Source organism: Schistocerca piceifrons, chromosome 4 (genome assembly GCF_021461385.2).
Source record: "Schistocerca piceifrons isolate TAMUIC-IGC-003096 chromosome 4, iqSchPice1.1, whole genome shotgun sequence".
Lineage (NCBI taxonomy): Eukaryota > Metazoa > Arthropoda > Insecta > Orthoptera > Acrididae > Schistocerca > Schistocerca piceifrons.
Window position 1 is genome coordinate 582025682 of NC_060141.1, and position 14324 is coordinate 582040005.

Consider the following 14324-nt stretch of genomic DNA (forward strand, 5'->3'; position numbering starts at 1 on the left):
AGTATTACATTTTTCTTTATAAGTTTAACAAAAGATGATGTGTGGGATGAATTTATATCATAATGAAAATAAACAAATTTTAAAGGATATAAACATTTAAGAAATATGATGAAGTTAATGATCACTTAAAAGTACTTTATTTTGAAGAGTGTTATATATGGACTTTTTATGATTATGAAGAAGCAGATGTAAATATTTGGGAAGAAATTAAAAAAAACGGAAATCTCTATTTATAGAACTGAAAAAGAAATAGGTAATTATTATTATGAAAATACAAATATTTGGAAGAAATTAAAAAATCAAATGTCCTGTCATATATATATCTGCAAGGAATACAGCACATTGTTATTATTATGAAACAGATATAGAGGAGAGTTATGAATTTCATAAATTACCAAAAGAATGAAAAGACTATATTTGTGTTTATATATTATTTTTAAATAGTTTTCAAGCAATAATCAAAATATAAAAAATTTTAAAATGTAATGTATTCAATTTTTATTTTCTCTAATTTTGTCTGAAAATATTAAAAACGAAATGTAAACATCAAATTTCTCTAATTTTTATTACTTTTTGTAGTTAACAGTTTTCATGTAACATTTTCTTTTATGAATCATAACTTAAAATCTTTTTACCATACATATTTATATATGTAGTTCTATCATTGCATAGATTTTCATAGTGCACATAATTTCATTGTTGATTTTTGTGAATTTAAGATATTCATTCTTATAGATGTATCTATTACAAAGACAGAATAATTTTGAATAAAATTAAATGGATTTATACCATTATTACATTCTGCTATTCTTTTAAAATTTCTAGAAGTATCATAAGCTCGTGACAAGTTATTTGATAAATCAAGATTCCATTATTCTTTAGAAAAAAACTGCATTTCTTCAATTTTTTAAATAAATATTTTGCAATTTAAATTGATCAAATAAACAATAATAATTAAACTCTTTATTTTTCCATTAGTTTGGAAAACAATGAAAATACAGTACAGCATATCGAACACCACGAAATTATAATAATTAGTAATATATAGTTCAAAATATCTTTTTCCATTTAATCCAGCAATTTCAATTGATTGTAGTTCAAAGAAAGAATTTGGCATTTCCGGATTTTTCAGTCTTCCTTGTTCTAGTGCAAGCAAATATTCAGGTTCATATTTCACAGCAGGAAAACTAATTTCCATCGTTCAATTTTATCTTCTTTTTTTGAAGTGTACTATTATCATTAGTAGTCCATCGAAGAATAGAATAATATTAATGTTTTCTAGAACTCCAATTGAAATTTACTGTTAAATAACCTCTACAAATTATGTACTTGAAATCCTTAAAAATCCCCAAATAATTCTAAAGGATAAAGTAGTTCATTTTCTTCAATTTAAATTTTATTATTGTTACAAATATGTCCTTCCATAGTTAATTCGTTTGATATATATGAAGTTAATCTAATAAGATTTGATGACGAAATAATGGATATTCTATTCTAGATAAAAATTGTTTCCTTTTTTAATTGTAATAACATCAAAAAATTTAATACAAAATTATCAATTAGTTTAATATTCGATTAAACATTGTATGTAGCAAAATCTGTTCCACTTGTGTGAATAACAACAAATGTCATATAAAGTTGCGACCAACTAGTATGTATCCACCCATCACCAATGTTAATACTAATCTCCTTTTCTTTGTTAGGAGGATTTACATTAATTTATATTTTCATAGCAATAGGAGATGAGTAAAACTGATAACTCTCGATTTTGTTCATGACTTAATAAGGACAATATTTCTTAATTCATTTTTAAAACTACCACTAAACAACTGCCATTGAAGTCTATCATATTATCATTTTTATCAGTGATGGTAATTATTAAATTTTGAATTGTATCAAAACTGCAGTCTTTATAGGATAATGTGCTTCATGAATTATTGGTCCTTCAAATTCAACATTTAGTTTAAGTGAAGAAATAACATTAGTTTCTTTATAGAATTGATCATTATGTTTAACAAACATTCCTTCAGCTAGATTAAAATTTACATTTATTATCGAAAATGCAATAAGTTTATGACCATTATTAGTTATTGCTTTTTCTTTAACTAAAATAATTTGATTATTAAATCCAAAAATTCACCAATAGAATCTTCTTTATCGATAAATAATTTAATATCACTTTCAATAACAACTTTATTTAAAATTTTACCTTCTTTAATCTGTGTATAAGGTGTTCTCAGCTGAATAAATTTTTCTAAATTTTGCAAACTATATTCACCAATAGGAAGTTGTACCGGTTCTTCGTTAGTGTATCATTTATTATCTTTTGGTGTAATAGTTGTAGATTAAAAAGCTGAATAAAAACCAACTAGTGAAACTATTTATAATTTTCTTTTATTGGAACAGTTAATATTTTTTCAGAACACATGAATTATCCCTCAACTGCAATGATCTACTCATTTATGTTAATAAAACTTATTTACATAAATGACAGATTGGGAACCAAAAATAAAACTCTAGAAAAAACTTAAAAAATAAACACAGTAAACTTTTGCTAAACTCTATTTGATGTTCAGTAATAGGTACAGTGGTTGTGGAAAAACAACACTAATGATTGGTAATTATATTTTAGCATGTGTATGATGAAACTTGAATAAAATTAATCACTTGTATGTATTTTCCTAAAAGTTTAGATAAACCAAAATATCAAAAATTTATAAAAGATGTGAAAAAATTTAAGATAAAACAAATGAAAAAAATTCTTCTTTTACTGAAAATAATGATGAAATTATTCTCTTACATGAAAATCATTAATAATTCAGTTGTACTTTTTGATAACTTCTTTCTTAAAAATCAAGATATAGTTTGAGAATATTTTACTAGAGGTAGACATAAACGAACAGGCTGTTTTTACTTAGCACAAACCTACTCAGACATTCCAAAACAATTACTTAGAGATAATCTAAATGTTTTAAATATTTTCAGATGAGATGACACACTTGAAATCATTCTTATCATGAATTTGTTGGAAGTAACTTAGCATTTTAAAGACATTTGTAGTAAATGTTGGCATAAATATAAACTGAGTTTTATTACAATAGATACGACAAGAAAAATTAATAATGATGAATAGAGAGAAAGGGTTAGCAATTTTATAACATTAACCATAAATGTTAAATATAAAAATGTTGAACATAAGAATGGTGAACACAAAACTTTGAACATTAATCATTAAACAGAAGCAATGACTGTAAAATAAAAATGGTTATTGTATTTTTATCCCTAATGAACATCTTCAAAATATGATCCAGAGGTAGTTACAGAATCTAGAGGAAATAGAAAGATAAAAGAAGAATTACAAGAAGAGTTTAAAAAATGATAAACAATGTAGAACAGAATATGAAGAATTTGAAAAAGAGAGATCAAACAGTTATTGATGCAATAGAACAATTGAAAATAGGAATCAAAGGATTAGGCAATAATATGTTAAAAGCAAATGAAGAAAATACAGAAGTTGAGAAACAAATGGAGTCTTATAATCAACATTATTTAGAAGAATTTAATAGTTTTCCAGCAATTAGAGATTTTACATGAATTTGATCAGAAATGAGTAAGTTATTGAATAAATATGAAGAAGTTTAACATACAAACAATTTTAAAAACTGAAAATGTTAAAAAAGAAATATAACTGAAGAAATGTTAGAATTTATCAGTCATAGTGAAGATACAATTTCTGATTTAAGGCCTGCTGGTCAAGTTAAATATATTAATAGTTTACCAGTTAAATTCAATTATGATACAACTGCCTTCGTTAATAAGGAATATGAAGCTACAGATTGGTTAATAAATGTTTTAAATGAAAAACTTGTTGCTCTGGATGATTTAGATAAAAATTTAATTACACTGATTAAAAAAACAGTACTAGATTTTATTCATCTGAAATGCTGTATATTCTGATAATAATCCAAATGAAGTTAAATCAAGTAAATGAAATAAATGAAAAAATTATAAAAACAGTTCTTGAAGATATTTTCGCAGTTTTTCAGTAAGAAATCTTAATGATAAACTCTTGGTGAAGGTTCAGTAATAGTATACAGAATCAACAGTTGAACTTTTCGGATGGGTGATGCTTGCAAATTAGTTAGTAGATTAGGAGTAATTCATGGTGAAGAATTAGCTGGAAATAAAGATTATCATAATGAAAACGTTGGAAAAACTCAAATGTTAGCAAATAAATTAGTGATTTTGTCATTAATGGCACAAAATAAATTCATTATTAAATTAGATTTTTGAATAATATACAAACAGATTTTGGGAAAAGGAAAATATGGAAATGATTAATTAATACATTAATTAATAAATTACTTCTGAATTTCATATTCCTTGCTATAATTATTGTGGTCCTGAGACAAAATTAGAAGAAAGATTACTAGAATTAATCCATTGGGTGGAGGTTGTACAGAACATGATGTTTCTTATAGAGACAATAAAATATTAGAAAAAATATATGGAGGTGATAAAAAACTGCAGTTATCTACAAAATAAAGAATGTATGTATCTTGTGCTTCATTTGGTGAAAAATTAGCAAAATATTTTCCTGCAGATTTGAAGATGGTCATTATAGACCATAACTGGTAATCTGTTGCCGAAACGTTTGTGACCATAGATATAAAGTTAAGGAAATTTATTCTATATACTGGTCACTGTATACAGAACTTCAATATTCAATACACTATTAGATTAACAATCGTAAATTTACGTGCATACTTTTCCTGTTACCGCTGTTGTGTATAGAGATTTGTAAGACAATACTGGTACTGGATTGCCCCTCCTCTGCTCACGAAAATTCTTCTTGTTTGCTTCTGATCCTCTTGATGCATGTTTCTTGGCGTGGACGAAATGAAGAACAGAATATGAATGAACGAATAAACTTTGCTTTCCTAATAACTTTCCATAACATTTGTTTACTGTAAAGTTGGTATACCCATTTTCTTAACAATATTAACTCAGCAGAACTCATCATACTTCCCCCTGCTATCACTTATAGAGGCAAACAGGTGGAGATAAATCAATTGCAGATCGCACCTCTACTTGTTTTCTTGTTTTGTTTGTATGCGAATATTATCTATGGTACAAAGGTACAAAATTATTATTATTATAAAATATATATACATATATATATATATATATATATATATATATATATCTTGTATGTATAAAAAAATAGCGAGAGGAAAAATATTATATGATTCTTTACAATTGACCCCCACTGTGCACTGTAGTTATATGGAGGTGCACAGTGTCTGAGCTTATTTCTCTTTTTATGGGTTGATAACTCTGGCCAGTATGGGCATAGCCTTTATTTTTCAGTCATTGTAGTTATCCTATATGGTTGTCAATTTATATAGGCATGTCAGTTCGCTTAACACATACATACATAAGTTTTCCTTCATGACAAAGTGCTTGCTGTAACTGCATAGGCCGATTGTTGTCAGTGAGTACCTGCCCAGTGTTTAGCCTGCGAAACATGAGGGCCCAGCTCGAGGTCCGTTACCATCCAAATATGCTTTCACATGTTTAATACAAAGTCAGAGTGCAGGTGTCGTTCATTCATGTAGCCTTCACTGCACATATTCGTGAAGCTCGTGTTCAGCAGCGTGATGCTTTGTGAAATCTTTGATGCGGTGACAACTGGTTTCCATATCTGCGGAACGAGGAATGTGTTTCACCTCGTCGCTCGCACTTATTCAGTGGGGACACCAGCCGTACATCCGACATCCGCTGACAAGGTAAGTTTCTTGCCGCTTCTACAACGTTGTCGAGCATAGAAAATTCAAGTTTTTACGACTTGTCGAGCATAAAAAACTCATGTTACACGAAGTATTGTCATTTTTAGTTCATCATGTGCACACCCACACATCTCACACACACACTTAAAACTTTGCAGTTAGGTTTTGTATGTTTTTGCGCTTTGTTTTTGAGCTTACATACTGTTGCATTACACAAAATTTCTGTAGTGTCCTTTCCACATACTATACACATAACAAAAAAGTAAAAATACAACTTCAAAAATGAACTTATGATATTCATTTGCTGACATGCCATTATCATTGCTTATATACAATACAGTGTGATTGTCGTTTTGTTTTAGTACATTTTATTAAATTATGATTTCATTACATTGTTCCATTATAATTGTATGACTACACTCTTTCTGTCATTTGGTTTTACATTCTTTACATAACAAATCATAGAATAATAGTTTCTTTTTTCTTTTCTTTATGGCATAAATTGACACACATTTCATTTTAATTTAGAGTGACTTCTTGTAAGAGCATACATATATCAATTTCAAAGAATTAAAGAAGTAAACAATGGTAGCTACAACAGATTCTACACACTGCTCAAATAACTACAAGTTCCTCACCTCTCTATCATTGTCCAGGATGGATCTACACACTATATTGCTTAGGAAATTACACAGAGAGGCATTTATGTGCTCAGTTAGTTGTTACTAGACTTTATTGTTACACCTACAACAAAATAGTTTTTTGTTTATAAACACAATGTAAACCAGACGATACCAATAGTATCGAATACTTATTCAGTGTTTAAAGTGCACTTCAGTATTTGCTTGTTAAAAGGATAACTATTTCATACGCTGAAATATACAGAGTTGCATCATCAATACTATATGTTGTGTACAATGGGTGTAAAATAGTGTTTCTATAATGTGTAAAAAATTTTCAATGTAAATCTGGTGTTTGTCACTTTCATGATTAGTCGATGCTCGCAGTAGTTAGGTTTCGATCCCTTGATTATTTGCTACTGCTCCACCTTAGTTCAGCATCGTGATATGTGACAAACTGCAGTTGTATTCTTCTACATATATTTTGAAACTAACATATTCATACATATCATAAACTAATAACTATATTTACTTGCGGTGCAGTCCTTTCTTATGTTTATATGGTGCCTAACACTAGACAAGCATTTACCTTTCTTCACTTTAGGATGTATTGATGCATTGTTACCTCGAAAAAAACAACTTAATACTAACTTAAAACTAAATCTTCATAGATAAGTGCATAGTGGCTCGATGCTCACCAATATCTCATTCAAATATTCAACCATGCATTCATTTACTTTAGTATATAGTTGTGCTATTACAAACTCATTGAATGGCATGTGTACATCTTTACTTACCTTATACATCTGAGAGATAAAGTGTATTATAGGCATGATGTGATCTGTTATTCCGTTTGCCACTCGTATTGTACTCGGTTGTTTACCTGTAGTAAAGGGTTTTCTGGACCCTAAGTTATATTAGTGGGTGTACTTCCAACACTTGTAAATATATAATGTACAAGATAGTAGAGTAACTTCAGTAAATACTTCGTAGTTTAGGATCCCTTTCTGTGTATATAATCCCTTAGCTTATCTTTGTTTGTGTATGTTGTGTAGATAGTCATAGTTGTAGTATAGAGTCTCCCTTAATTTCCTGTGTCCCGTATTATGCAATAGGCTTTAAAACTGCTAGTGGAGGCTGTGGATCATTGGGTGCTCCAACACTTAAAGCTGTGTCTGCCTGGCGTGCACGCACTTGCTGTTTGTTGACTTGCTTCATCCGCAATGTGCATGCACTGCACCGCTTTGTTACCACTAACATTGCGGCGAGTTGTGTAGTGCATTGAGCACTACTGTTCATTTCACAAGTTCGTTTATTCATTTACAACTGGGCCACGTGCAAGGTGAGGCGTTTTGTTTAAAGTATCATGGTATCTAGACACAAAAACTAAAATTCTTCCTTGTTACATCCACTCACCTTATCATTTCCATATTTGTTATATAAGAAAAAACACAAAAATTTTCTTTATCAACTATCAACATAAATTCTAGAATGTGATTTTCCAGCATCCTAAATCTAATATTGTTATACATATATACAACTTAGAGGGTATACCTACCTTGATCGTATCTGATCAAGCAAGTCTTGATCAAGCTTGTGCCCCCACTCTCCTCGAAGGTAACAGAACAGGGGCCTACCGTGACCGGTTCAAGATTTGCGGCGTCACAGTGGCATCGGTCTCTGGGTTAGGCGTGTCTTCCACTATGTGGACTGTTGGTGTTTGATTACGCCAGTTAGTACCCTGAGAGGCTCTCGACTGAAATTCTCTTTGACTCTGTGTGTTATTTGGCATATGTGTGTTACATTGCTGCCCGAATTCGACTGTCTGTAGGTTATTTGGTTGTCTGGTATTGTTTTGCGTTTGCCAAGGGATCGGCTGATTAATGCTGATAGCTTGCGTCTATACATGTTTTGCAGGTTGGCCATACGCTACTCGCCCATTGTTATTGTTTTTACTAAATTTTTGCCCATTTCTTTTATGTCGCCCTTTGAATTTATTGCTTTCTCTATTGCTGTTGTGACTTCCGTTACCATTACCACAGGTCTGTGTGAGGTTGCCATCCATGTTGTACTACGAATCCTATGTTTACTTGTTGGTCCGTAAATCTCTGTGTCGCTATCGGCATATTACCAGGATTGGGCTGTACTTTTCTCTCTTTGTACATCAAATCTATTGAGTCCAGTACAGGTAGAAAGTATGTGTCCTGCTCTGGGATGACAATTAGTTTTTCCCTAATGTGGGCAGGAAGACGGCTCTTTGAAATTGTCAGCACGTCTATCTCCAATATCTGGTTTTATTCAAATATTTTTCGAAATAGCCCCTTAAGCTTCCATACTTGCTATTGAACGGTGCTGGCTTCAATACTTCAAGCCTGAACCTCTCTTGTATGGCCTCAGACGAATACTTATCCAGAAATACTCTCTCAAACTGTTCATAATAGTAGCAACATTCCGCCATGTCCGTAGCCCATAGCAGAACGTCACCCTGTGCGTATCTAACAAGAAATCTAATGTTCTAGGCTTCAGTCCAGGTGTGAGGCAAAACATTTCGAAATGCTCTGATAAAGACCACAGAGTGTGTTCTTTTTCCTACAGAAGTAAATATCGGGAATTGTCTATGCCTTTCTCTTTTAATGCTTCTACAGAATCTACATCTGACACTACCTTTTCAGCAAGGGTGCTGCACTTATCCAGCATCCTGGCTTCAGAGTCATCAGTTATTTCCTTTACATCTGCACATAACTTGTCTTTCTGTTTTTTGGCAAATTCTGCCTCTAAACTTAACTGATATAATCTCAGACTCAAATTGTGTATTTCTGAAGGTAGGTTTTTGCACTGTCTTGCAGCTTGCTTACTGCGTTCGTCACATTTTTTACCGACGCATCCATTTCGGATTGAGTCTCCTGAATTTGAGAATATGCTTCTAAGGTTTTGTAAGTCACCTGCAAGTTGTTCCTGTTTATAGCCTAGAAATTTTACTTTTTCCATTAATGTATTTATATTGCGGGACATGTCGGTAATTATTTCTTGTTTTAGTTGTTTACCGAGCTCTGTGGACTTACCGGATAATTCGTCAGATAATTCAGTGCGTATAGTTTTGTTCACCTCACTGAACTGTTGACTAATACTATTCTTGAAATCGTTAAATGCCTGATTTTGCTGTGCAAATTGTTGTCTTATTAGTTGCATGAGCTGTGTCAAAGTGTGTGTCTCACTAGTATTTACATTGCTTCTGTGAACTGTGTCCTGTTCTTGTGTCCGCGACGTCGCGAGCAAGTCATCAAAGGAATTTTCGCTGTCGCGCGCTTCAGTTTCACTATTTGAAGAAATGTTTACCGGTGACACCTGAGAAATTGTCTCATTGAGCGCCATAAGACATCATGATTAGTTATATTACCAGTGTCATCATTTTTTAGTAGTTGGTCGCTGATCTGGTTGTTTTGGTAGCCATCGGCCAGCTCACGAGTTGACACGTTATTTTCAATTGTTGCCAAGCTCGGATTTCCGACATCTTGGCATATTGCATTTTGCAATGAGTTTTCAATAATGGCCATTCCCTTTGACTCCATTTTGAACAATGTTTGACAAAATTATGAAAAAAATTTTCAAAAACGAAATTTTGTTTGTATTGGCACTTTTCAATTAAAGCTGTTTTACATGCGTATTCATTAATGAACCTGATTATTCTCTGATACAGTCTTACAGAATTAGAATGAATTATTTTGCACTTCAATGTTGACTTAACACAAATTTGTAATGAGTTTTCAATAATGACCATTCCCTTTGACTCCATTGTGAACAATGTTTGACAAAATTATGAAAAAAAATTTTTTCAAAAACGATATTTTGTTTGTATCGCCACTTTTCAATTAAAGCCGTTTTATATGCATATTCATTAATGAACTTGATTATTCTCTGATGCAGTCTTACAGAATTAGAATGAATTATTTTGCACTTTAATGTTGACTTAACACAAAGTTTCGTCTTTCATAAAGAAATGCACTTTCCATTAAGGATATTAATTGGAAGGAAAAGAGATTATTTACTGCGAAAGAGATGGTGCCAAGCGCGGCCATATAAGCATACAGCGTGGCAGCTTCCTACATTTACCGCTGAAATGAGCATACCCTCCACATCTCGTTTGTAAGCAGAATTTCATTTTAATTTGCTCCTTCAAGTTTTTATTAGTCCCAATCTCACGGACATGTAACAGATGCAACAAACGCCTCATTAGTTTCTTGTAACTATAAAATGGACCATTTATCTAAAAAAAATTTTATCTCAACAACTGAAAGGTCTGTTTATATTTCACTCGGCGCCGTCCTTTGAACGGTCGCCATTGAATAGTGTCTGAGAGAATGGGGGGGAGGCGTGCATAAATAATAATATACAATGGAAGATGATTAAAAATTGCTGCTCAAATAATTAAAAAGAATTTTTGAAAGAATAATTGAAAGAAATTGGAAAGTTCTCATATTGTGGGTGAACTTTAGCTGGCATTAATATCAACAAACCTTCAATATTCAGTACATTATTGGATTAACATTCGTAAATTTACGTACATGGTTTTTCTGTTACCGGTATTGTGCATAGAGAAGGGTATGACAATATTGATTCCAGATCGCCCCTCCTCTGCTCATGCAAATTCTTCTTGTTTGCTTCGATCCTCTTGACGCAGGATTCTCGGCACAGGAGAAAAGAAGAACAGAATATGAAAGAACGAATAAACTTTGCTTTCCTAATAACTTTCTATAACATTTCTTTAATGTACGGTTGGAATACATATTTTTTTAACAATATTAACTGTCGAAAAGCGTCATATGTCCGCTCGCTACCACTTATGGAGACAAACAGGTGAAGATAAATCAATTGAAGAGCGCACCCCTACTTGTTTTCTTGTTTTGTTTGAATGCCAATATTATCTATGGTTCAAAATTATTATTATTTTACTTGTATATCATCTATGTATAAAAAGAAAAGAACGAGAGAAAAAAAATTGATTCTTTACACCATCTATTGCTGCATTATTGTACCCTCTCTGCCAAAACTGTGACCGAGTACAGTTTTTTACTCAACTGTACATACTGTGCTGTACCACTTCCCCCCCCCCCTCTTCCCCCCCCACAAATGCTTTCAAGCCTAGTGCTGTGCTATACATTCTTGCTAATGTGTTGGCTCTACCACATGAGTAAGTGGAATATAGCATCATATTTGTAAAACAGGTAAAACAGGACTTGCAGTAATGTACAAAACAAGAATGTCTCTTTGAATTACAGCCTGTTGTTGCCGAAAATAAAATGAATATGTTTTTTCCGACATGTGAACAAATGGCATGAAAGGCTTTATTCTGTAATGTTGATCCATGTGTCTGAAATGTCTGTAATACCCACGTGCATGACAATTTATTTATAGACACTGATTTGAACACTAGGAACTTCAGAATTTAAATATTCCCTTCTTCTTCGATGAGAGTTTACAAATAATGAGGACTTTCTGCAGTAATCGATAGTTTTTGCAGCAAAATAGTGGAAAATATTCCATTTTACACATTGTAAGTTTGTATAAGAGATGTGAGATAAGTTGATACATCTGTCAGATGTACAGCTATTGAGTACTGGCCTTTGCAATTTGGTCATCTGTAGTTGGCTGCAGTGCTGTACTTTTCTTTCGCGTCGTTGGATGCCACAAAATAATGGGAGGTGGGAGAGAGAGAGAGAGAGAGAGAGAGAGAGAGAGAGAGAGAGATGCGAACTGTACCCTGCAGTCGAACGTAAAACCTATAGAGATTTTGCTCATAAAACTAAAGGAAAATAGACTACACCTATTTTCGTGGAAACAGGACATTTATTATCATCACTATTGTGTTTGCGTTTTTAATAGATGCTCAATTATAATAGGCGTTTTGATGTTAAATACAATTGTTACAGTGAAGCGTTTTCCCTCACAGAATGGCAGGCGCTTGCGAGTTGGTATGTTGGAGATGTGGGGGCATGTTGCACAGGATGTCGCAGCTGCACTTTCAGAAAAAGAAGTTGTTGTCGGAGTAACCGTCATTTATTTCGCTTTGTTCAATGGTCTGAGGGTATCACAGCCCATTGTGTATGTCGGTATCGTTAGCACTGACTGATCCCCTGGTCCACCCATCCACATGCACTGCCTGGAGCGCATTGCACTTATCCCAGACACGGATGGGGGCTACAGTCAGCATATGTGGTAGCAGCTACCTGTTCCCCAAGCTGTGGATGTATGAAAAAGCGATCTGGAGAGTTCTCCGGAATTTCGTTGTTTTTCTGAAAGGGGGGGGGGCGATCTTTCCAAGCAATACGCTTAATAGATTGCAGGAAGCTTCCATCTGCGACTGATTTCCGAAAATCAGAGATAGTATATCACTACTTCCAGACGGATCTCTTTGTGGACCATCAGCGACAAGACAGAACAGGTCTGTATCCCTACCTACACTGAGGAGAGGGAAGGATGAGGGTGGAAGGGGGGAGGTAAGACTGGCTCTTAGTCGGTTAGTTTGTGACTGCACATTGAGGACAACATACATGAACCGCTGACCCTCTCTCCTGATGCCATCTTTTGGGACGATGCGCCGGCCGCGGTGGCCGAGCGGTTCTAGTCGCTTCAGTCCGGAACCGCGCGACTGCTACGGGTGCAGGTTCGAATCCTGCCTCGGGCATGGATGTGTGTGATGTCCTTAGGTTAGTTAGGTTTAAGTAGTTCTAAGTTCTAGGGGACTAATGACCTCAGATGTTGAGTCCCATAGTGCTCAGAGCCATTTTTTTTTGGGACTGTGATTTTCCTCAATTCCAGTTCATGTGATGCATTATACTCGTAATTTATGATTCTGGTTTTTTCACGACAATTTCGATGTGTAAGTGAACAGTGAAACCATTTACATCTGTTGTCGTAGCGTGTATTGGCGTTCCTGAATTTCGATCACTTTTGCGGCAGGGAAATTCTCGCGCAATGTAGCAGGAGGCGTCTGTAGCGAACAGAGATAGACATTCCTCAGCTGTATGCTTACAAATAATACACTTATTAATTTCCTCTCTGTCCAAGACCACCATCTCATCAGTTGAACACAATTCCCGCCAAAAATATAGTACCTTCCAGTTCAACCTTTTTCCCGCCAGCTTGTAGGGGAAGGTATCATCCCATGTGGTCTTGGAGCATGTCTGCCACTAGTTTCGAGTGCTGTTGTGAAATTTTTTCCCAGCAGAATAACACCAGTTGTATAACATTGTCAGTTTTTGAGCTGTATTGTGATTTAGGCGCTCATTGTGTTGAGCTAAGGCATATGTGTATTAGGACCGATCTTTATGATTAATTACGAAGTTAGCACCGATCTTACTTCAGATTCCACCCCAACATAAGTAAAGTACACTAACCTAACCTTCCTTTCCTGCAGCTGGACAGTTTCCCTGTGCTGGAGTGTGCACTTGAGCTTTCTGTCCAGAAGGTCTCGGTTCGAGTCCCAGGGTGGTCTCATCCATTTTGTATTTCCCGCCAATTCCAGTGGGAGCAGGTGGGGTGGAGAGTCAGCGTGGCCTTGGGTCGCAGAAATTTCCATTTTGGAATTGCACCATTTTTTTAAAATTTCCCTCCAAACTTCGAAATTCCGTCCAGAATTCGAAATTTCCGCCAATTGGGTAGTTCGCGAGGGGGAGGGTAGGTGTGATGAGTGGGAAGGGGCAGGGACCCAATTGCCGGCTGGCGATACAGATGACATCATAGGGGGGTCGGGGTGGGAGGTGTGGGGTAATTAATTGATCAATTTAATGAAGTTACGTATCAATTTGATATCAAAAGTGTCCTCAGAGTCCTGTCATCACGTTATTGCTGCTCTGACTCTGTAGACCTCTGTTCTGTCTTTTGGGCAACATCCAGTACATCCATTGTTTCAATCTGG

The 14324-nt window shown here is 34.0% G+C and overlaps 1 protein-coding gene across 1 annotated transcript in view; it reads left to right on the forward strand.

The window, feature by feature from the left end:
• The first annotated feature begins 5718 nt into the window (after nt 1-5718).
• The window catches only part of LOC124796026 (carboxypeptidase B-like), a 158424-nt gene continuing 149818 nt past the window's right edge, over nt 5719-14324 (forward strand). Inside the window, exon 1 of the mRNA XM_047260110.1 lies at nt 5719-5789. Within this exon, the coding sequence (XP_047116066.1) occupies nt 5719-5789 (71 nt within the window). The remainder of the gene's footprint in view (nt 5790-14324) is intronic.